Genomic DNA, 25,212 nt, shown 5'->3' on the forward strand with positions numbered 1-25,212 from the left:
CCTGGGTCTGCCCCGGGGCCTCCTCCCAGTGGGACATGCCTGGAAAACCTCACCCAGGAGGCGCCCAGGGGGCATCCTTGTCAGATGTCCAACCTCAGCTGGCTCTTTTCGATGTTGAGCAGCAGCGGCTCTACTCTGAGCCCCTCCCGAATGGCCAAACTTCTCACCCTATCTCTAAGGGAGAGGCCGGCCACCCATCAGGGGAAACTCATTTCCGCCGCTTGCATTCGCAATCTCGTTCTTTCGGTCACTACCCACAGATCGTGACCATAGATGAGGGTAGGGACGTAGATCGACCGGTAAATTGAGAGCTTCACTTATACGCTAGCTCTCTCTTGACCACGACGGACCTGTGCAGCGTCCGCTTCACTGCAGCCGCTGCACCAATCCATCTGTCGATCTCCCGCTCCCTTCTCCCATCACTCGTGAACAACATGTAACATGCATGTTAGGAAATCTAGTGACACATATTCCAGTACCGTCCGGTGCCATTGAGTCTTACATGGGGCCATGTCTGTGATCCAGTTCAAAAGGACACATTTCCTTGCGCAGATTGTTAACAGCACATAGAGCTGCTTTCCAAACTCCCCCCTCATTTTGTCCTTCGCCACTCTGAGCAGCATACACAATGGATTGCATTCAGTGTCAGTGGTGAAAATCTTATCCAGTTCACACTTTATGACAAACCAAAATTGTTGTATTATCTGCCAGGACCATAGTGCATAAGGTTGCCCACCTCTATTTTACATTTAGGGCACATAGAGAAAGGCCTGAATTGTATTTATGGCATTGAGAAAGTGACATGTGAGCTCTGTGTAGAATTTTAATTTGGATTGTCTTTACTTTATTACAGATGCTCAGAGATTTAGCATTCTCACAGGCTTCTTCCCAGACCTCGTCAATAATCTCAATATGTAATTCCTTTTCCCAAGTCCTCTTCAAATAAGTTGTGTCCGTGACCCCAAATTCTGTTAACAGGCCATAACAAATTTTCTTCTAAGGTTTGGCTGAAATATCTGCTTTTCACAGTTAGAGACAGTTTGATTATTAAGTATTGTTGTTGCCCTTTGGATATGGTCCCTCACTTGTAAATATCTAAAGAAGTCGTGCCTATGAATGTTGTATTTATCAGGTAGCTGGTCAAAGGACACAAGGTTAGACCCGTATATTAGGCCATAAAAGGTAGAAATACCTGGGCAGAAAGAGAGGATAGTCAGATAAGGGAGTGAAAAGAGAAGTTAAGTGAGACCTTCCTTCTAGTTTTTGAACCATTTGCCAAGATCTAACAGTAGACAATGTTTGTAGGTTGCTACAGAACATCCTTAAGGTCTTAAGTTTTCCCACAAAAAGCTTTTTTTTTTTTCAAATGGAAGTTGGACAGAGTTCTCAATATCCAACCAGACAGGAGCAGGCTGTTGTACTCAATCGGCAGCATATAGGTGCTCAGCTGATACTTCCACATAGCTGGGAAATTAAGGCCCCCCTTTGAGGATGGAAGACATAACGAGGATATTGTAAGACAAGGTTTCCTCCCTTCCCAAACAAAGGAGCTACACCAGCCATTTAGAGTTTGAATAGTTTTTTATGTGGGAAGAGGGTTGGAACCATCTCTATTGGGTAAAGTAGCCTGGGTAGACTGCTCATTTTCAGAAGTGCAATACGGCTGAGCAAGGATAGAGGTAAGGACTGCCATCTCTCCAAATCTAATTTGACTTGCTCAGATAAGGGGGTAAAATTACTTATACATCTGGTCGAAATGCGGGCATGACCCTAATTCCCAGATACGTAAAGCCCTGTGGGGACCAAGTGAAGGGAAACGGAGAAGGGGCACGTGGATTTTGTTTTAGACTGCCCAATGGCATCACTTCTGATTTACTGAAATTAATTTTATAGCCTGAGATCTCATTAAACCTATTAATAGTTTCAACCAGAGAGGGGATTGATGTTTCCGGCCGAACACAACAAGTTCATCATCAGCATACAAAGTAATCTTATGCTGTCTTTGTCCTATGGATAAACCATGTATGTCTGCCTGAGCTTGTACCACCTCTGCCAGTGGCTCAATGGCTAAGGCAAAGAGCAGAGGGGAGAGGGGACAGCCTGGTTCCCTTCAGTATCTGGAAGTTGGAGGACCGCACCCCGTTTGTGAGAACTGCAGAGCAGTGATTGTTATAAAGTAACTTAATCCAGTTTATAAAATTTCCACTGAAACCGAATTGGTGTCGCGTAAAAAACAGGTAAGACCATTCAACACAGTCAAAAGGCTTCTCGGCCTCAAGGGAAATCACCGTACCAGGCAGAGACTTTTGTTGGAAGAACTGGATCATATTCAACAACCTACGCATGTTATTATAAGAGTTGTGCCCTTTAATTAAACCCATTTGGTCCTCGTTAATTAGAAAGGGGAGTAAAAGTTCTGGACGTTTCGCTAATATCTTGGAGAGGATTTTCAGATCCACATTCAACAAAGAGATTGGCCTGTAGGAGGCACAATCTTCAGGTAGCTTACCCTTTTTAAGTATAAGGGATATATCGGCTTCCCTAAAAGAGAATTGGGCAAGAGACCCTTTTTAAAGGAGTCATTGTACATGTTCAACAGCGGGCCAGCTGAAATTTCTCTGAATTCTTTATAAAACCCAGCACATCTTTGCTTGAAGTGATATTCTGAGAGTCTGATTTCTTCTTAGTCAGGTATACTAAGTATTTCCCAAGTTTGCCACCGTGTTCATATAACCTTTGCCTAGCAAATCAAATTTTAGTCTCTGCGTCTTTTGTCAATAGACAGTCTAATGCCGAACAAACAGCATAAATTTCTTTGAGTTTACCCTTAGAAGGTTTTTTAAGATAATCTCCTTCTGTGTGTTTTAGCTTGGATTCCAAAACCTTCCTCTGCTCTGCTTATCTACGCTTCTTACCTTTAGTATATGAAATAATGAGACCTCTTGAGTAGGCCTTTAGTGTCTTCCAGAGTAAAGACGGGTTTTCCGTGGAGGGTGTCTTAATTGACAAAAACTGTCCAAGTTCCTCTGTGAGGTAACCTGTGAATCCAAGATTATACAGGATAGAAGGGTAAAGTGCCAATGTCTATCCCAGGGAGCCACATTCCTGAGGTTACAATGAATGAAAACCGCCGCATGGTCTAATATAACTATGTTACCAATAGTGCTAGTTGGGTTTAAATGACAGTTAAAGTCCCCTCCAGTGAATTGAGTTTCTAACATTTAAGTTCACCAATTTTGTGAAGCTAACTGGCAAACTGAAGAAACAATGCTCAACGTTACCAAAACAAAAATAAGAAGAACCCCCTGTCCCGCTCCTAAAGCGGAGGATCATGAGTGTAGTGGTTTCCTAACAGCAGACGATACTTCCCTACCCCAAAAGAAAAACACCCCGGGTGTTATAGCAATGCTCATAACATACCATATTTAGCAAGATGATTCTACAGGGTGGGCCATTTATATGGATACATCGTGATAAAATTGGAATGGTTGGTGATATTAAAGTCCTGTTTGTGGCACGTTAACACGTGAGGAGGATCGAAATTGTGTTGATATCTGGTGAATGCAGTAACCGGGTCATTGCACCAGATTTCAATGCAAGACACCCTACGAGACCACCCATCTCCCATGCTACAGTTAGCAAACTGTAGTTGACCTCATAGCGAAAGATAGTGATAGTGGCACTGAATGTTAACTACTTAGCGTCTGAAGGAAGAAAAAACTGAGAAATATATAGGAACAGTCAACCATAGGCAGCTACTTGAGGTGTGGAGTAAAAGAAATCCACGATCGAGTTGGACGACGACTGGAGGCCAACTCTCACTTGCCGTCAGCCACAGGGGCTAAGTCCAACGACTCGATGAAGCCTTCCACCTCAGCCACATCTCTGAAGATCTTAGTGGATCCACGGTGGGTCACCTTCAGCAGAGCAGGGTAAATCTGCCTATAGTCAGCTCCAATGGATCTAAGGCGCTTCTTTATCTCATCAAAACTTTTTCTGTTTATGTACAATCGTGACCAAATAATCCTGGAAAATCATCACTGTGGCGTTCCCGTGCTTCAAGGGCTTGTTGTCCCTGCTCATTGCCCATGCTGCATTCATAATCCGCTGTTTGTCTTGATAGTTGTGCAGTCTCATCAGCACAGGACGTGCTCTCTGTCCAGAGGACGGACTTGGGCTGCTGTGCGGTGCGCTCTTTCCACTTTAAGTCGGCCAGCTTTTGTTTTGATATTAAGCTCAGGCATCCAGCACTCGAAAAAACTAATAGGGTCGCTACCTTCTGCGCCCCCCAGGACACCAATAATACAAATATTTTTCCTTTCCCCTCTATTTTCCAAATCATTAGCGCGATCTGCTAGCTCCTTTACCCGCTTCTCTAGTGACTGGAGCTTATCCAGCGCCGGGTTTGTGATCTCCTCCAAAACCGACATCCGGGCCTCCGCTTCCTTTATCCGTGTCTCATGGTCCTCCAGCTGTTTGCCTTGCGCTTTTAAAAGCAGAGAGACTGGTCCAAGTTTATCTTCAATGACTTTAGTGAGGTTCACAGATACTTCCCGGATTACCTCGCGGACCGCTGGTTCCAATCTAATGGTAAAATGGCCTGTAAATGGCCTGTATTTATATAGCGCTTTACTAGTCCCTAAGGACCCCAAAGCGCTTTACATATCCAGTCATCCACCCATTCACACACACATTCACACACTGGTGATGGCAAGCTACATTGTAGCCACAGCCACCCTGGGGCGCACTGACCAACTCCATGTCGGTTCCCATGCTAGTTCCCTCATTAGCTTCTCCGCAGTGTCAGACACTACAACTTTCCTTTGCGGCATGTTGTCGGACTGTTTAAAAAAATGGTTGCTGATGCTCATCCCAGACTTACAGATAGTTAATATCCGTGTTATAGCTAGTGTAAAATCAGCGAACTGGCGTGCTAGCACTCCCTGGTAAAACCTCACTTCAAGCTGCCATCTTGAAAACCCCAGTTTGAAATGTTGACTGAAATTCAGAAAAACTCTTCATTTGGATTGGGGAGTTCTGCTACACTTCAATCAAAGTACCTTTTATTCATTTATTTTTAAATGGGGGCCTGCATTGGAGATTGGTGGTAGAACTATCTCTGACTTGTTTAAGAGTGTGTAAAGCTGCTCCACGCCTGTTGGTGTCATGGCTAACGGATACATCCAAGCGCAGACAGCATTCTGGCAATCAAAAGGGTGACAATTTATTGACACAAAGTGAAACCACAGTGATACGTATATACAGTGAAAGGGGTAGTGGTCCAGGGCTCCAGGGGATGGAAGGGAGGAAATCCACGCTCACTTTTCACACAGTCCAATTTACGCCACTCCTCTTCTCTCGCACAGTCACTTGTCCTCACCCACTCTTGCTCCGATTCCCACTTATGCTGACACGCTCAGGGATCAGACAAGATGGCACCGAGTATGGCAGCCTCGTCGCGAGCTCCCCCAAGCAACGGCTTTCTTCTGTGTTTAATTTTACTTTTCCTTTATTTTTTCACGAGCAGCACTTGTCTCCTTGTGTACGACCGACAAACCTTACTGGACATAAAAGACGGTCTTTCTTATAACTTTCCGGAGTTCAAGTTTTGCAACACGGACGCTCCGCTCCGTTTGCAGACCCCCCATTCATTTCACCTGAGACGCCTTTGTTCTCTGGCCCTGGAGGCCGCAAACGCCGACGCAGAGGGAGAAGATCTGGCGTTCTGGTTCGACTGAGACGGCGCACTTACAGACCACCGTTACCCAGTTTATTACTGGCTAATGTGCAGTCTCTGGAGAACAAGCTGTGCGAGCTTCGGGCACAGATCTCATTCCAGCGAGAGATGCGGGACTGCTGCGTGATCTGCCTCACAGAAACCTGGCTATCGGACAAAGTACCGGACTCCGCAATACAACTACCGGGGTTCTCCGTGCACCGCGCGGACAGGTCACAGGATCTTATTGGGAAAAGCAGAGGCGGTGGTGTATGTTTCATGATCAACAACAGCTGGTGTGATTATGCGAACGTGCACCCGGTCAAATCCTTCTGCTCACCGGACCTTGAGTACCTGATGATTAAGTGCCGGCCATTCTGGCTACCGAGGGAATTTACAGCAGTGATTATTACGGCTGTTTACATACCCCCACAAGCCGACACTGACCGTGCACTCAGGGAACTGTACAGCGCGATCAGCAGTGAGGAAACCGCACACCCAGAGGCAGCGTTTATCACAGCCGGAGACTTTAATAAGGGAAACCTGAAGAAAGTCTCACCAAAACTCCATCAACACATCCTTTTTAACACACGTGGAAACCGGCTACTCGACCACTGTTACACCTCTTTCCGGGATGCGTACAAAGCCCTCCCCCGCGCCCCATTCGGCCAATCAGATCACTGCTCCATCCTGCTCCTGCCCGCCTACAGGCAGAAGCTGAAACAGGAAGCTCCAACCCGGAGGGCGGTGCACTGTTGGACGGACCAATCGGAGTCTGCGCTGCGGGACTGTTTTGATCACGCGGACTGGGAAATGTTTCACGTGGCCGCCAGAGACATTGATGAGTACACAGACTCAGTCTGTGGATTTATCAGGAAATGCGTGGAAGATGTCGTCCCATCCAGAACAGTTAAATCCTTCCCAAATCAAAAACCCTGGATTAACGGAGATGTTCGCGCGGCACTGGCGGCACGGAGCACCGCCTTTGCCTCCGCGAACACATCGGACTACAAACACGCACATTACCAACTCCGGAAGACGATCAAAGCAGCCAAACGTGAGTACAGGGACAGGGTGGAGCAACAGTTTGACAACCCTCGGAGTATGTGGCAGGGACTAAACACGATCACAGACTTTAGAGGGAAAACCAGCACACCGCAGACCACGGCCTCTCTGTGTGAGGATCTAAACGTATTCTACGCTAGATTCGACACAGCGAACACCATGAGACCGGACAGTGTGCGCACCGCGGATGACGTCAGTGCGCACACTGTGTCTGAGGAGGATGTGCGGAGGTGCTTCAGGAAGGTGAACGCGCGCAAAGCTACTGGTCCGGACAGGATTCCCGGCCGCGTCCTCAAGTCATGCGCGGCTCAGCTGGCTGGAGTGTTCACGCACATCTTCAACCTTTCCCTCTCTCTGTCTGTAGTCCCAGCCTGCTTCAAAATGGCCACCATCGTCCCTGTACCCAAATCCTCCACCATCTCCTCATTGAACGACTGGCGACCTGTAGCCCTGACCCCCATCGTAAGCAAATGCTTCGAGAAGCTGGTCAGGGACTTCATCTGCTCTGCACTACCCGACTCACTGGACCCTCTACAGTTTGCATACCGCCACAACAGGTCCACTGATGATGCCATAGCCCTGACACTACACACTGCCCTGTCACACCTGGAGAAGAGAGACACGTATGTGAGAATGCTGTTTGTAGATTACAGCTCAGCATTCAATACCATCGTTCCCTCGAAGCTGGACAGGAAACTGCAGGATCTAGGACTGAGCAGCTCCCTCTGCAGCTGGATCCTTAGCTTCCTGTCTGACAGACGCCAGGTGGTCAGACTGGGCAGCATCACCTCATCCCCCATCACACTGAACACTGGTGCTCCACAGGGGTGTGTACTGAGCCCTCTCCTGTACTCACTCTACACCTACGACTGCACAGCCACTAACAGCTCCAACATCATTGTGAAGTTTGCGGACGACACTACAGTGGTGGGTCTTATCACCAACAGTGATGAGACAGCTTACAGGGAGGAGGTCAGCGCCCTGACCCACTGGTGTCAAGACAACCATCTCACCCGCAACGTCGCAAAGACAAAGGAGTTGATAGTGGACTTCCGGAGGTGCAGAGAAGTACACACCCCCATCACCATCAACGGCGCTGCTGTGGAGAGAGTGAGCAGCTTCCGGTTCCTTGGAGTACATCTGACTGAGGATCTTACGTGGTCAGTACACACAAACAAAACAGTGAAGAAGGCGCAGCAGCGCCTCTTCTTTCTCAGGAGACTGAAAAGATTCGGCATGAGCCCCCGCATCCTCAGGACCTTCTATCACTGTGCCATTGAGAGCATCCTCACTGGATGCATCACCACCTGGTATGGCAACAGCACCGCCTACAACTGCAAAGCTCTCCAGAGAGTAGTGCGGTGCTCTGAACGGATAATTGGAGGTGAGCTTCCCTCCCTCCAAGACATCTACAGGAAGCGCTGCCTGAGGAAAGCGGGGAGGATCATCAAGGACTCCAGTCACCCCAGCCATAAACTGTTCAGACTGCTTCCATCAGGAAGGAGGTTCTGCAGCATCCGGTCCCGTACCAGCAGACTGAGAGACAGCTTCTTCCACCAGGCCATCAGACTGCTGAACACGTCATAGACACCTCAGCTTCACTACTGGAACTTTAACATTATGCACTCCATACTGTATATAAATGCCACTTGTTTTGCACATATTCAACTCTGTATATTTTATATATTTTATTATTATTATTATTATTATTATTATTATTATTATTATTATTTTATTTTTTTTACTATTTAATTTGTAAAAATGTGTATACACACACACACACACACACACGTAGGAAAATATTTAGTATACACATCCAGAAATGCATACACTATTATATATTGTACATATATTTATTAGTTTCAGGTTGGCCATTCTTGTATTTTGCTCGTTTGTGTTGTTGTGTTTGCACATCTCTGCTGCTTGTGGGGCTCGCACACAAGAATTTCACTCGCATGTGCTGTGCCAGTGTGCCTGCACATGTGATGTGACAATAAAAGTGATTTGATTTGATTTGATCACAGGTAAGGGTCCACCACCAGTTCCAGGGAGATCTAAACAGAGACAGCTCGATTAGATTCAATACACCATTAAACACTGAGAGAGTCTTTTTAAAATAAGAGCTAAGAGCATGAACACGGGAGGTTCAACGTTCCAGCGCTGACTGCTCCGTGCCACAGCGTTAAATAGGGTAAAGCAGATCAGCGACAGGGCGAGACCCAGAGCAAGAGCCCACAATGAGCTCCGCCCAGGCAAGCAGGAGAGAGAGAGATAAAACAAAACAAACCTGTGGCAAACATGAGCCAGTCAGAGAGGCATGGGGACCATGACAGTTGGGTTTAATGAAGAGTAGAATTTTCGGATTATCACCAATTTTATAAACAGTACATTTGCATAATGACTAAAACTAGCACCACTGGCGAACAATAGGCTGTGAGTTCAGTTTCTTGATCATTAATATCCAAATTGTCATGATCATTGATCAACAACCACTGATCAAAGACCATTGATCAATGACAATTCATCAGTGGCGATGGGTACCATTCACAGAGAGTTGGGCTGCGCTTACAACATTGGTGAAAGATGAACCCTCAAGCCCCCTCCTCGATTCAGAGCTGGTCTTTCCCTTTTCATGTAAATGACCGCCTTGATTCCACATGTAAACCATGATTTTGCCCTGTCCAGGATGCGTATTGAAATAAATCAAAAGTGCTCCAAAATATAACTCTAGGATTTTATTAATGTTTTCCATTCATCCATGATAGTCATTATTCCTGCTTGATGGTAATGTTTAGGTTCACTGTCTATGTATGTAACTGTTTGTGAGGTCATGACAATTTACTTTGGTTGGCTTCGTTGCTGTGTTTAGCATTCTGCTGGTCATCTCATTATTTTATGTTCTTTTAATGTAACAAATTTCTGCATAATGTTCATATGCAGGGCCGTCCATATGTTTGTGGAGATCCACTCTTTAAGAGCATTTAGTTTAACACATGGTTGCTATTAATAATAAATGCTGCTTCATTTGGTGATTGAAATAACTTGGCCTTGATTTGTGGATGCTGCATGCCACACTTTCTTTGTTTCCTGTTTCTTCTTTGTCTTAAGTTTGGGGGGTCAAGGACTAGAGAAGACCCAAGCTGGTTTTTGCCCTAATCTATTAAAAACTATTTGAGAAAGCTTTTTGGTGGGGATGTGTTATGGTCTTTGTCTCCTTTTTTTAACTGCACTTTATACAGTAGACACAGTAATACTTAATGATCATATAGTTTCAAACTATTTATGAGAGTCCTTTGAAACTATGACATTAATAAAAACTAGAAACTGAGAGATACAAGATGAAAATGTGTAACTGTTGTATATTTTTAGTGAATTCATTATATGATAGTTTATTAGTAAAAGTTACTTTTCATTTTTAAGTTTATAAAGCATGTATTGCTATAGTCAGCTCAAAAAAGGGTTAAGTACCTTAACCCTTAAAGTCCTGGAGGTCTTTGTAGCACTGCCAGGGCACAGTCATAAAAAGTTGTTAAATATAGTAGACTATAAGTTCTAATTTCCTTTTTTTCTTGTTCCATAAATCGTTGGGTTGCAGGCTAATATTTTTAAGAAACAGTTTAAAAAGTGTCAGTGTTTACTAACTCGTTTATTGTCTTTTTTCGTTCTGTCTCTGGCCCAGCCATAAACCAAGGAGAACTTCTGTATTTGTAAATTGTCTTTAGAAGCCAGGGTCTTTCGCTTTTACCGTAAAGATTTGACACTTATGTTTGGGAAACGTTAAAAAAAAAGGAGGAAAATCCACATAATTAACTGCTACAAATAAGAGATACAAGTAAATACAGATTTTTTAAAAAGATAAAATCTTAATGTCAAAATTACGGTTTACATTCTAGTTGATATACTTTTTACCTCAAAAATAAGGTGACTAGTGTACGTCCATAAGAACCACCGACCAACGCAAGCGCGCACGCACACACGCGCGCACACTGACTGTGCTTGTGCTGCCGTGGCTGCTCTCTGTTGAACCAACAGATGTGGGCGGGGTTTTCCATATAATTCAGCCAATCACGATCACCCACGACCGGTCGGTTGCGTATGCTGGTCTACAGTGGCTGGGAAAAAGAGAAGAAATGTAGCCATCCGCCAACACATGGGATTGTAGCGAAATAAGGGGAGAACTGGTTGAAACAGTGACAGCTGAAGTCTGCGGGACGTGTCCAGAGAGAGAGAACTTTAACCATGGTTTCCATCGACCATGTGGCTCACAAAATACTGACGTACTTCCCATATGTTCTTGTTTTGATTGATATTAGGTTTCAAGGTAAGACGTTTGCTAGGTGTACTTTACATTTATAGCTGGTGAATGCTACCACTAACTTGAACTCGGGTTAAAGTTCAGACAACTTTATTACATGGGTAATGTCACTGACAGCATTAGCTTGTGAAATCGCTAATATTATTAGCTGACGTTAAGCTAGCTAGTCACTGGGTCAATTTTATTACTTAAAGCTAGCTGGTTTGAGCCTAAAGAATAAAAGATGATAGATAAAACTGCTTCTTTGATTATGCTTGCTCGTGAACGTCTTCAAGCTTGTAAGAAACCCAGGTACTTGTGAAAGTCTTTACCAATTACTGTGGGGAAAGCTGTTGCCGTTGCTCTTGTTATTGATGTGATTTACATTTTTGGGCGGGTCATATACAGGAATATTTAAATAAAATCTGATTATTGCATTACTTGAATGAGTAAAAATATGCTCAGTGTTGTTTTGTTGCACTATGATTTGTTCTATTTGTTTTTTAAGGAGGGAAATGTGGCAAGGATGGGAGTGTGGACAATCACATGGAGATGGGGAAGAAACTTCTTGCTGCTGGCCAGCTAGCTGATGCCCTCTCTCATTTCCATGCAGCTGTGGGTGAGTGTCAGAGACATGCTAACGACACCAAAAAAATGCCTTGGATTTTCCCAAAAGGTTTCTTCTAAAGTGACAGTTTCATTGGCATTTTACAGATATAGATCCCCAAAACTACATGGCATACTACAGAAGAGCTACAGTGTTTTTAGCAATGGGGAAGTCAAAATCAGCATTGCCTGATTTAAGCAGAGTCATTGAACTCAAACCGGACTTCACATCTGTAAGTTGTTGTCTTTACTGTTTGTCTAATGTGTATTTCTTCAGAAATGTTTTTTAACAGATGTAAATTTAAAATGTACATTTGACAGAAAATAGAATTTCAAAGCAATACTTCGTGTCATACTGCAGACTAACCTTTAAGGCAGAACTCTGTGATAAATCTATGCAAATAATTAGATAAAGCATGCAAACATCTGGCAACATTATCTTTTTATTTCGGCTGCGGGCCCAGGCGTGCTGGGAAATCAGTCGGTTCTGGAAGCTGTGTTGATAACTCTTTATTTTACATGCGAAACAAATTCTTGATGTGTCTCACTCAACAGGCACGGCTTCAGAGAGGAAATCTTCTTCTGAAGCAGGGAAAGCTGGATGAAGCGGAGAGTGACTTCAAGAAGGTGGTAAGTAAAGCAATACCCCCTTTTAAAGCAAAACTATGCTGGGGCAGACACTTGTGAGAGAAACAACAGTTCACCAGGAGGTGTCAGTGTTGATCTATGGCCGTAGTAACGTTGCAGTAGTCTTTTTTTTTTTTTTTTTTTTCTTCAGAATGATAAATATAAGTACAAAGACGTGTATTCATGGTTGTCTATACAGTGTCCTCCTTGTGGTGGATTTCAAGATAACAGATTAAAAAGCACTGTGAAGGGTGTGTTTGAAGAGATAAATGCCACTGAATGAAACTTAATTTTCCTCTACAGAACATAGAACATGAGCTAGTATTGTAGTAGTAGTATTATAGTATTGTATAACACTTATAACACTACAGTGAGGAACAACAGTGTGAGATTTTTGGATAATGACAGGGTAAATGCACTTTACAAAACACATGGTTCTTCGCAGTGAAACACCAGGGAAGTTGAAAGCCTTAAAAGAACAGGAAAGGGGGGTCATGTATATTTGAGTTTACTTACTAGATGTAAATAATGGGGAACGCTCATTTGAGCATTCTCGCACCATTTTAGAGGCTTGAATTTGTAAATGCATGTCCAATTAGAATCACATACTGCCACCTAAAATCATACAGTAAATGGCCTTGCCATGTCTGTGAATAAGTCTTAGGTTCCAATCGGGCTGTACAATATGAAGAATAATAGGATCAGATGGATGATATTAAAACATCCATCTTTTTCACATTACACTCGTTTTATACATGGATATGGTTTGGTTATGAAAAGTCTGACACGGAGCACAGAACTGGTCCCCAACACAGACACAACAAACCTTTTCTACCGGAGTATAGAAAGAGTTTACGAGAAGCAAAAAAGAGCCCCCAGGTGCTCAAAACAAACCTTACACTTAAAGGTTAGAACAGGCTTTTCCCTGCAGTGTGCCATGTAATAAAGACAAGTCAAAGTCACAACACTCGACTGCAGGTACACGACACCCAGCTATAAACACTTCACACAAGTCGAGTTGCCTGAGATTCACAGAATTTACAGAAAATGCACTATTTTGCGATTATATATCATTATCGGGATGAGAAATGTCTTTGGATAAGAGATTTTGGTCATATCGCACAGCCCTAAGTTCCAGGGACTTGGATGAACAGTTCACATGGTGTCACTTTGACCTTAAAGTATGCAGGTCATAGGCTCGTTTTTGGTCACCTGTCCACACTTCCCTGAAACCACCACCAGCAAGCTCTGAACTTCAAGTTGAAGCTTAATGATTAGTCCCATAATCATTCTTATGTTCTTATGTATGCTACACTGAATGATCACAGCCTTGGAATACTTTTAATAGTCTATTTCTGGAATTGCCTAAAGTATGGAAAAGTATTTAATTTTAAGCTGAGATTCATCCTCCATCAAGAGTGCAAAGAGTTCTTTTGCCTCCAGGGGGAAAGATTACATCTGAGCTTCTGCAGTCTATTTTTTTATTTTTTGTGGACTTCGTTTTGCTGGTATACTGTTGAGGGAACGGGCCAGAGGTGCAGGCTGTTCTGCTGCTTCAGCAGTCCACAACATTGGCCTGGTGTAATGCGTCACATTTATGCTCTTCCCTTAGCTGAGCTAGCAGGAACCATTTAAAGAGTAGATAGGTCTATTTGTAAGAGTTGTGCCATTAGCTGAGATGGCTCTTGTGAGTATGATGACCTCTGCAACGAGATTCATTATAACGTTATCTGTGCAGGGACTGGCAAGCACTGCAGTGATAAGTAATATTTTCGGGAGGCAGAAGATGGCACAGAAATCTCAAATTGGAATACATCTATGAGAGATGGAATCACATTTTCTTTAGCTACATTAGTACTTAGCGTAATGCCTTGAAATCTTCTAGCTGAAGTCCAACCCCAGCGACAAAGAAGAGAAGGAGGCCCAGAGCCAGCTGACAAAATCAGATGAAATTCAGCGCCTGGTGGCTCAGTCACGCCGGAGCTTCGACGACAAGGATTATGTGACAGCTGCTGCACAGCTTGACACCGTCATCGAGGTGAGAGACATTCCTTGCCAGTATTGACTGATTTTCCCACAAGCATAGGATTTTCTGCATTATCATCGATACAGAGAGTACAGAGCATTTGCGTATCACCTGAAGTCTGTAAGCGTTATTGTCCGACTGTTGCAGACGTGCATTTGGGATGTGACCTCTCGTGAGATGCGAGCAGAGTGTTTCATTCAGATGGGAGAGATGGGAAAAGCTATCAGCGACCTTAAAGCTGCATCCAAGTTAAAGAATGACAATACCCAGGCTTTCTACAAGCTGAGCACCATCTACTATAATCTTGGAGACCATGAGATGTCCCTCAGGTAAGGACTCGCAGACTGTTTGCTTTCAAGAAGCTCCCTGCTGCTGTTTACACTGTGGCAATGCCACAATAAGGCAGCATGTCACTATGGTTGATACTCTACTAATCACAAAGCTTTTATTCTAAATTAAAAAAAAATAGCAGGAACATTTCTGATAATGATTTAATCTTAGTTATTTTTTCTTAAAAAATATATTGGATTTACACTTCATCAGAGTGCAGTATAGTGGGTAGCTCATTCATAGACTGTGCCTCATAAGAATTAAAAAAAAAAAAAAAAAAAAGGTAAACAGGATTTTAAATTTTGCTATTATCTTAAAAGGGTTGTCTTTTTGTACAGCCATGCACTTTTGCCCACTCTCTGGAAGTCTAATTTTAACCACTTTCAGTAATATGCATGAGTGAAGTGTGCTAGATTTCCTCCTCTGTGTCAGAAAAGGCAACACTTTAGCTTGAATGTAAGTTTTGAGGAGGAAATGGAGTCAAGAGGCCAAAATAGCTGAGTAGTACTGCAACGGTTCATGTGGCCCAAAAAAACCCCCCCAGAACTTGTGCTTATTTAAGGTGCTGTGAGTGGGCGCACAGTGAAGGCTCTAATGTTTAAGTCGACTGTCTACAGAAGTTTGCATTCAGTGGTAAAATTGCAAAACAAGAAATGAACCAAACATAGTGGTACAGAGAGCAGCGTATGGCTTCACAAAGGCATAGCCTTCATGGATTTCAAAACACAACTGAAATTAATATTGGAAATTTTTGTGTAGATACTTTTATATTTTATAAAATGGCATCTTTCTATTCTGATGAATGTCATGACGAATGCATTTCCACCCTCAACATTACAAATGCGTGTATGATGATGATGTGGACTGCTGTTTCAGTGACTGGCCTTCTCATTGCTATTATTATTATCATCATTAGAAAGACTGTAGCCATAAATGACATAAGTAAGTTACTAACAGTGTAGGGACTAATGCGCTATTAAGTAACGCGTTACAGTTACTACGTTATTTTTGTGTGGTAACGAGCACAGTAACTAGTTATTATGCGAAAGCCAGGAACACGTTAGTCGTTACTGGGATTTAGATAGGGTCGTCATTGGTTACTTCGTGTGGTGGCTATCACGGAGCTTCCGCAGATTCAGTAACATTAGCAAGTGGTGGAGGACAGCAGGTGGATGAGGGAAAGGGGAGGCAAAAGGAGAGACCCGAAGTGGCCGCCAGTCCGAGTGTCAGGTGAACTGAACTTCAGGTAAGAAGTTATGACCTGCAGTCTATCTGGGTCAGATATAAACCAAGTTTAGGTGGAGTTTATTTTCGTTATGCTGACTTTTCCGTACTGCGTACTAGCTAGCATGACGGAGTTTCTATACAGCTGGGTGGGTGCTATGATGTTACTGAAGTTGAACTTTATTTTGTTCATAAGGTTAATTATTAGAGTTGCCAACCGTCCCCTAAAAAAAACGGAATCGTCTCGTATTCAGAGAAAATATTACGCGTTTCGTATTGAGGTGAAAAGGAACACAGTTTGTCCCGGACTTATGCTACAATGAAAAAGACACAAAGCTGGATTTATTCTGTGTCTTTGCTGCACAGCTGCCTCTTCTCTCATTCTCCCCCCTCCCTCAGCTGATTGGCTTTTCTCTCTTGTTTGTTTATCGCCCACTTCACGCCAGAAAGAGGAAACCGCCGGATGTCGCGCTAAACAACAGCAGCACGTTTAAGCTTGATCCGCTGTTGTTAGAATTTATTTAAAATTAATTTCTAGTATCAGCTGATGTTTGCTGGAGCCACAGCTGTAAAGCAACACATTAAAAAGAGAATTCTGAGTAAAACCAAAGTTACTTTCCCTAGTAACTAGTTACTTTGAAAGTAACGAGTAACTTGAAGTAACTGAGTTACTTTTGATAGAAGTAACTAAGTTACTAATTTAAAGTAACTTGCCCAACACTGGTTACTAATGATCATGCATTTGTACATTAGGGTTTATTTACTGTAAATCTGGTGTGTTATTGTCATTCTGTTCATGTCGTCACCATTGAAAGTTAGCCTTTTCAGCCTCACCTTTCCTCTGTCCTATGATCTCCAGTGAGGTGCGTGAGTGCTTGAAGTTGGATCCTGATCACAAGCAGTGTTACAGCCATTACAAGCAAGTGAAGAAGCTCAACAAACAGATCCAAGCTGCTGAGGAATACATCCAAGAACAAAGGTGTGTTTGTATGTTCATGAAAACATTTTTATGAGCACGAGTTTAAATTGAATCCTCAGGAATAATGTCGTTTTGGTCCACCTTTAGAGTGCTGGTTTAAGTGGTAAGAGTAAAGTGGTACGGCTAACAGCATATCAGTGAGTGTCCTCACAAAGATAGAAATGTGTCAGGAAAGTCTTCATCTCTGTAAATATAAAATAATATCCCATCTGAATACCGGGGATTGCATCAGCTGTACAATGACGGCTCTCTTATCCTCAGGCTCCCCCACTTCTCTGGTTTTACAAAGAGGCGTGCAAATCCCATCTTAACGTGAATGGATGTCACATCATGTTTGACATATATAAGGTTTCATATTTACAAGACTTAAAAGAGAAATTAACGATGGTGTGGTGTTTGTGGGTGCAGTGATCCATGTTGCAATCCCCTGTTTTGCCAGCGTCACATAATCGCCTCCCGCTTCCTTTAGGTATGAAGACGCAGTGAGCAAGTACGAGGCGGTGATAACCACCGAGCCCAATGTGCAACATTTCTTGCTTCTTGCCAAGGAGCGAATCTGCCATGCGCTAACACAGGTAAGCCCCTTTACTGCTGCAAAAGGATGTGTTAGGCCGCTGTGCTTCTATTAAAGGATCTATCCAAGCTTCGTTTTTTCTTTGTTATGACCAGGCCCAGCAGGCTAGCAGAGCAATCTCAGTCTGTAGTGAAGTCCTAAAGTCCAATCCTGCGAATGTTAATGTGCTGAAGGACAGAGCTGAGGCCTATCTCCAAGATGAACAGTATGAGGAAGGTAAGCCCGACATATGTAGCTGCATCAAGGTCCTTCAAGATCGAGGGTGGGTAACATTTTGTCTGCTGGCTGGACTGACTTGGGAACAATAAGCAAACAGGAACACATCAGCTGAATAGAATCCCTGCATCAGTGAATAAAAACAAAATGGTACAAATATATATGCACTTTATAAAGTCATAGATTATAATTGTTACTCACTTGCACTTCACCAAATGAAGAAATTCTAGATTAATATTTACCATTTATATTCATATGTAACGTTTCCCATGCATTGACGTCACAATAGTTGGCTATAGTTTTAGACTTTCATTTTCCAAAGTCTGATACAAAAAGAAATTGATTTATTAGTGGCCAGTTCCCTTGCTCTTGTTTTGAAAGTTCAGTTCCTGCTAACCGGATAGCATAAGGAGGTCTCACCACTCAGCAAGCACCTTGGTAATGCTTGTGCACGGTTACTCGCACACTTGAGCCACATTCTCTTTATCTCAGAAATCGGAGGTCATCGGAAAAAGAAGTGTTTTGTCGGATACCTGAAAAGTTGAACACAATGCTTGTTTATTGGTGCTTAAAAACGCTGCAGTGTTATTAGCTCTCTCTATGGATTGTTTAGAGAGTCATAAATGCACAACAGCAGCAGCGTAGATTACAAGTAGCCGTTTAGTGCTGCTGATGTCTTTGTAGCACTAGTTGCCTTGTGGGTTCTCCTCAGTAAGCAGAGAGAGGAGAAACTTGAATTGCTCACATACACACAGTTCGTTATTGTAATTAGTACAGGGGGGGACAAATGCTTGCTTTGCTGAGTTGCCCTACTTCAGAGCGCCGTCTGCCTCTCGTACTCGGCCACTGTGCAGCCGCTTGCTGTGCTCCACGGCGCACACTCTCCTCTGACCCCACTCCTCCTATACAGGGAGAGAGGTTAATTAGCAGATGCATGCAGGTGTACCACTCTCTCCCAGCTGGCACTGCTCCCTAAACACTTCTTCCTACAGCTGATCCAGCAAAACAAACCCCACCGCCACAGTCTTGCATTGCAAAGTCAGGGTCTGTGTTGCTGATCCAACTTTCCTAATGGGAAATCCAACTTTAGGAGGCATTCCAGCTAAAGGTTTCCCACTCAAAATGGAGCGTGGCATTATTTTGAAGCTTGTGTGCAGATGGCCTGTTTGTCTTCAGTTCAGTTTGGGTGTTTGTTTTATGTCTGTCCTGCTTTTGAGCGCACTCAGCAATGTTTGGATGGAATTTCTTTACATTTGGCAAAAACAATCACTCAAAGATTAAGTCATCAGAATCTAGAGGTTAAAGGTCAGGGATACTATGACTTCACAAAATGCCTTTTTTGGCAATGCCTCACACAGACTATCATAAGACTGTCACGTTAATCTACAAGAATAACATGGTGAACTGTAAACTGGACAGAAGTCAGCTTCACTGAGTCTCGACAGACGTGTGCAAACTGCAACTTTACATCTGCAAAGTGGTAATTACAGATCAGCTTCACAAAAGCTGTTACACTTCCAATCTTGGAGCCTGCAGCGCTGTAGATGCTGAAATTCAATTGAAGTTTTTGTGATGAGAACACAACGATTAGTCTTACTGACTTTATTGGGTGCAACCTGAAACTCAAATGCCCTTCAGCATAGCAGCTCTGCCTCATAATGAAGCTTATAATGACCAACTGAACTACATGTTTGCTGCTGAGTCTGAAGTTATTTGTTTTATACCTTAGAAATTTTTTCTCACTTTAAATTTAAGAACTGAGCAGGAAAAATGTTTGAAAAGCACATTAATGTATTTCAGATGAACTTGTGCAAAATGCAACCTCAATAATAAATGGTAAGTTAAATTAACGCCTTTATGACTGCAAATTTTAAAGTGGGTGAGGTCTGGACTTTGAATGGGCCATATTTCTATAGTGGTTTGGTTCTTTTCTAGTTGTGAACTTTAACATTTAACATGCTAACTGAGGCCTGCATAGTCTGAGATGGCGCTCTTGGGGTGTTTTGCAGTATTTTTGAGTGTTGCACAGTCTGACCTTGAGGTGAATTGGCTGGGATGTTCACTCGTAGGAAGATTGGCAGCTGTCTCGAATGTTTTCCGCTTGTGAATAATCTTTCTCACTGCATGCAGAATGGTGCACTTACCATTACCCTCCTCAGATTGATGGGCAACAACGGTTGCTTGTCTAAGATCACTGATGATTTCTTCCCTCCTTGGCATTGTGTTGGCGCACACACCAGAATGCTCCAGACCGGGAGACCTGGGTGATCGTGGCTCAAAGAGTTGGCAGTTTGTCTTGTAATCGGAAGGTTGCCGGTTCGAGCCCCAGCTCGGACAGTCTCGGTCGTTGTGTCCGTGGGCAAGACACTTCACCTACCGCCTACTGGTGATGGCCAGAGGGGCCGATGGCGCGATATGGCAGCCTCGCTTCTGTCAGTCTGCCCCAGGGCAGCTGTGGCTACAACTGTAGCTGCCTCCACCAGTGTGTGAGAGTGAATGAATAGTGGAATTGTACAGCGCTTTGAGGGCCCCGAAAAGCACTATATAAATGCAATCCATTATTATTATTACTGCCAACACTCCTTTTATGGAGGCATTCACATTCGTTGCGGATCAGTTAATCGCGTGCATTTGATTATCAGCTCCTGACTGCTGTTTAACCTGTGAGTTTGTCTGAAAGCAGCACAGGTGTGCTTTTTGCACTTGACTGTAATTACCCAAACTCTTGTGCACTACCTGTAACTGTTTGTTACAGGTAGTGCTAACCCCGTGTTTGCCTACTGGTGGTGGTCAGAGGGCCCGGTGGCGCCAGTGTCCGGCAGCCTCGCCTCTGTCAGTGCGCCCCAGGGCAGCTGTGGCTACAATGTAGCTTGCCATCGCCAGTGTGTGAATGTGTGTGTGAATGGGTGAATGACTGAATGTAGTGTGAAGCGCTTTGGGGTCCTTAGGGACTAGAAAAGCGCTATACAAATGCAGGCCATTTACCATTTACCATAACTGTTGTCATGCTAGGAGCCCAACACAAGGGGTCCTTGTAACACAACACAGTATGCAGAGTGAAACAAAGTTAGGCGTCAGTGAAACCTCTTTTAAGCAGCTTCCTTCAGATCTCATAACTGTACATAGAAACGTATGTAGAGTACATCCTGCAAATTAATTTTTGCATGTAAACCAAAAATATTGTTTTTCAGACAGAAGAGAGATTCTAACATCTAATTACCTTCTGCCTCATTCGATACAATCTGTCTGTTAATTACCAAATGCCTTCTATTTTTGAATTTAGATAAGCACAGTGCAGGTTACATGTGTGGCTAAATATAAGAATCTTCATTTTGAATTTGGTTGAAGCATACAGCTAACAGATCTCAAGCCAGAGAAGACAAACGTCACCAACCCTGAGAGCACTTTATTACATACAGCATGATTAGAATTAAATGTGGAGCCGAGTGTTGGAGGTAAATATAACCTGCGAGATGTAGACCTGCCCAGCACTGCTGGCAGAGCAAGTGTGCAAAATTACTTGTTTTTCAAACATGAAGCTTCAATGGCAGTGGCAGAAAGTGCACGCACACACACACTCAGCTCTTACTATCCTTAACGCTTTACTGACAGAAGGAGGTGGGATTAGGCTGAAACAACGGTCTCCCCATCTCTTGTCAAATTGCAGAAATGATGGCAGATGGTGAAATCTGCAGGAATAGTCTCCCACTAATCATTTTACCTGTCACCTGATGTTCAGCTACTGCTGTGCAACAGACCAGTGCATATTTTTATCAAAATTCCTGCCTACACTATGTGTATCTGTCAATTAAATTTAAAATGTAATGAAAACCATCACACCCATCTCAACATGTTTTTATACAGACGGATATTGTAATAGCCAAACCTTTGGTGCTGTAGGACTCGAGCTGGGTAGTGTTAGCTTGAAGGTATATTAAATAATGACAAACAGTGTAACCAGTGACTATATTCAGCAGCACAAATGTACAGACACATTTTGAATGTTTGGACAATCATTAGGGGACTTAAAGCAATACTTGAAGCAGATGATATAATTTTGAAACATATTGGCTTTATGAGTACACGATTAGTTGAGACAATGCAAATTTCTTGGTCTCTGCAGCATTTGAAGATCAAATGATTCATGTACTGGGCTGTGGTGCAGCCCCTCTGTTTAAATTCTATGAGATTGGATATTTTAGCTCCTCTCCATTTAAGGTAATTTTTTTTTTTCTAAATCTGATTGGCTTACCTTTACAAACAGAAGGTTTGAACAGCAGGTGGGTGAAACTGCTCACAGCTAGAGCCCTGTGTCTGAGCTCCTGTGTGCTTCTGTGTTCATTGTGGCAAGTGATAAAAATACCAAATTGGCACAGACAGTTGAAGAAACATCAGGAGCACTTTGCTGTTGGAGAGCAAAATGTTGCAACTCTCGCTTTAGTAGATTTTTAGTGATGGAGAACGATGCATTTGCAAAATCGCTGGGTAAATTGTGTTTCTACTCTGCAGTATTAAATATTAGTTGTATCTCAGCTTTAAACTCAGATGTCAGAAACAAAGGTCAACATATGCATAAAGAAAATGTTAGCTACAAAAAAAAATAAAGATAAATTAAACCTCTGTGCTTAAATTAGACTGTATAACCGGCAACACCCATATTGATATTATTATTGAAGGCTTGCATCTACTAAGCCTTTATTTCAACTCTTACAATAAAACACACCCATGTATCCATCCAATTAAACCCACAGTAACTGCTGCCATCAGTCCAGGCAGGTCAGCCTGACAGTAATAATATTCTTCTCAAAGATCCCAGCATCACCCCAGCAGGTGATGCTGGCTGGACTAAGTCTGTGTGTGTTGTAATCACCATGGCATAAACACATCAGCAGGTAGTGAAGCCAGACCTTGTGTGGGATTTTTACCTGTTAAAAAACACGGGTGTTAATTCACCACAGAGGGTAAACAAGCCTCAAAGCAACCAAACGTGTGCACACAAACAGCCTTAATATGAAAGTTTATTCAAGGACACTAGTGACGTAATATCACAAAGTGGATATTTGTGGATCCCGTGCTTCACTACTGATAACAATCATTTGTTACGTTTCTTTAAGCGTCTGCTGTGAATTTAAGCTATTTTAATTTAATTGCCACTACCATGGTTCTTCGGTTTCAGATACACGGCAACCATTGCTCTGACAGCTGGATAGTTTCTGAAATTTTAATTGCCATACCTTGTGTAGGTATTTTTATTTATTTAAAAATGTGTCTGTACTAAAGGAATCAATTCTCCAGCAAGTAAGGTGTGTTTAAATCGGCGCAGGTGATGCCGCTCTTCACCGTTCAGAGAGTAATGCTTTTTCTCTGAGAAGTCTATTCTCATTTGTAGAGGTCGATACTGATTTTTACAGAAATTTGTGACAATATAGCATCGACAGCTTGAGCAGGAGACATCATAGATTCGAAGCAGTTTCAGTTTTAGCTATATAGTGGTAAAGTACAACAACAGTCAGCTCAATGCACTTTACATTGTAAGGTAAAACCCGACAATAATAAAGAGAAAACCCCAGCAATCAAACAACACCCTATGAGCACCCACTTGGCGACAGCAGGAAGAAGAAAAAAAAAAAGTAATGTAATGTACAAAATTTTCTTATATTAAGAAACCCCCAAAATCGGGCTCAGGGAGGGAACGCTGTCTGCCACGACTGGCTGGGGGTGATGAGAAGAAGACAGGATAAAAGACATGGACGATTAAATGGAGAGTGGTGTATAAACACCATATAGTGAGTGAAGAAGAAAAACTCACTGCATCATGGGAAGCCCCCAGAATCAAATGATCCAAAATCATCTGCATATTAACCCATATTTAGCCACAAAGTTTCTTGTATTTGAATGAATGAACTCTTACATAAGGGCAGGGGAGGAGCAGGAAGCTGGATATACTGTAGATTGGTGTTAGAGCAGTTACATCAAAGATGTGTTTTTTCAGTTAAGGTATTGTTTACATCACATTATTAGTTTTCAGTGAATAAATAATACTAATTTCATTGTACTCCTTTTTTTTTGTCCTCTTCAGCTGTTAAAGATTACGAGACTGCTGCAAAACACAGCGAGGGGGACCGTCACATCAAAGAAGGTCTGGAAAGAGCACAGCGGCTACTCAAACAGTCTCAGAAGAGGGATTATTATAAGATCCTTGGAGTGAAGAGGTGGGAATCGGTCAATGGATTTGGGAATTTTTGCAGATCAAGTTCAGCAAGAAAATGTAACACATTATTGCCAATCAGTTGGTGGAGAATTTAAACTTAAAAAGTAGTTTTCTTATGAAAGACCGCTGGTTTGCTTTTAGGTTGCTTTTTTATCAGGCCAAAACATCACTGCTCTTGAATATTTCATCATTGATGCCTTTTGAACATTTTTGAGTTTAAAAGGTCTACTGATAATCTGAGATGGAATACAAATTTACAGCCACGGAGGCATTTGTATTACACTGGGGCTAGAAAACTAACTCTGACACTTGGATGAGTATTTTTAGGTCTGGCTTAGGTCAAAATGAGAAAAGAAAAGCTGTTCTTATCTTTGACAAATGTGCTGATAATGCTGTCGCCGTGGTCACAGAACTGCCCAGAAAAAGGAGATTATCAGAGCCTACAGGAAACTGGCACAACAGTGGCACCCGGACAACTTCCAGGATCCGGAGGAAAAGAAGAAGGCAGAGAAGAAGTTCATAGACATCGCTCAGGCTAAGGAGGTTCTCACTGATCCAGGTAGTGTGTGTGTGTGTGTGTGGGTGTGTGGAAAGTTGTTAATGCAAGCCTAAATCACTTCAAGAGTTGCTGTACCATTTACCATTACCCTTTAGATTGTTCTCTACAGCTCTAACACTAATGGTTTTAGAAAAAGAGACACTGATTTCTAATTCAAGTGTGTGACAAGAATCTTCACGTTTTCTTAGAGATGAGAACCAAGTTTGACCACGGAGAAGACCCCATGGATCCAGAGAGCCAGCAGGGGCACCATCATCATCACTTCCACGGCTTTCAGGGTTTCAATCCGTTTGGCTCCGGGCCCTTTAACTTCAAATTCAACTTCAACTGAGGCGGCTTACTCTTCAGCACAGCTGGAGTGAATATTTGTACTTTCCTCCCTATTTAAAAGGGAGATCACTGGCATAAAAAGACTGTTCACAAGTATCATAAAAATGTGGAGCATAAGGTGACTTAATTCAGTGAGTCTAATTAATTAAAAATGCATCTTTGCTGTGGGAATCAAAACTTTGGGGGAAAAGGTCTCCTACTCTGCTAACAAATATCAGACTTGAAGCGGCTTTTATCTATCAGATCTTACTCTTGTATCCTCTCCACAAATTGTACAATCACTTCACATCCATTCGTAGGAATGTATTTGTACAGAGGTACAGTATTATTTTTGTATGAATGGAGGGTTTTTTGAACTGTAAATAAAGAGCTATTTATGTACATTAAATTGAATCGAGAGCATTTTTTAACCGACATCGACAGAGACTAAAGGGTAATAATTGTGACTCCTTAAA

The 25,212-nt window shown here is 42.8% G+C and overlaps 1 protein-coding gene across 1 annotated transcript; it reads left to right on the forward strand.

Annotated features, from left to right (window-relative positions):
* The first annotated feature begins 10,794 nt into the window (after nt 1-10,794).
* On the forward strand, nt 10,795-25,145 carry dnajc3a (DnaJ (Hsp40) homolog, subfamily C, member 3a). Its single transcript, XM_085433914.1, has 12 exons — nt 10,795-11,102; nt 11,584-11,694; nt 11,790-11,914; nt 12,237-12,311; nt 14,194-14,346; nt 14,482-14,663; nt 16,748-16,867; nt 17,337-17,442; nt 17,537-17,657; nt 23,737-23,869; nt 24,279-24,427; nt 24,616-25,145. The coding sequence occupies exons 1-12, from the start codon at nt 11,021-11,023 to the stop codon at nt 24,756-24,758; spliced, it is 1,500 nt and encodes a 499-aa protein (XP_085290040.1). The 5' UTR covers nt 10,795-11,020; the 3' UTR covers nt 24,759-25,145.
* The last annotated feature ends 67 nt before the right edge of the window (nt 25,146-25,212 follow it).

Source organism: Copadichromis virginalis, linkage group LG16, assembly GCF_057382275.1.
Source record: "Copadichromis virginalis isolate Kocher_CV1m ecotype Utaka linkage group LG16, C_Virginalis_male_GT1.1, whole genome shotgun sequence".
NCBI classification, from domain to species: Eukaryota; Metazoa; Chordata; class Actinopteri; order Cichliformes; family Cichlidae; genus Copadichromis; species Copadichromis virginalis.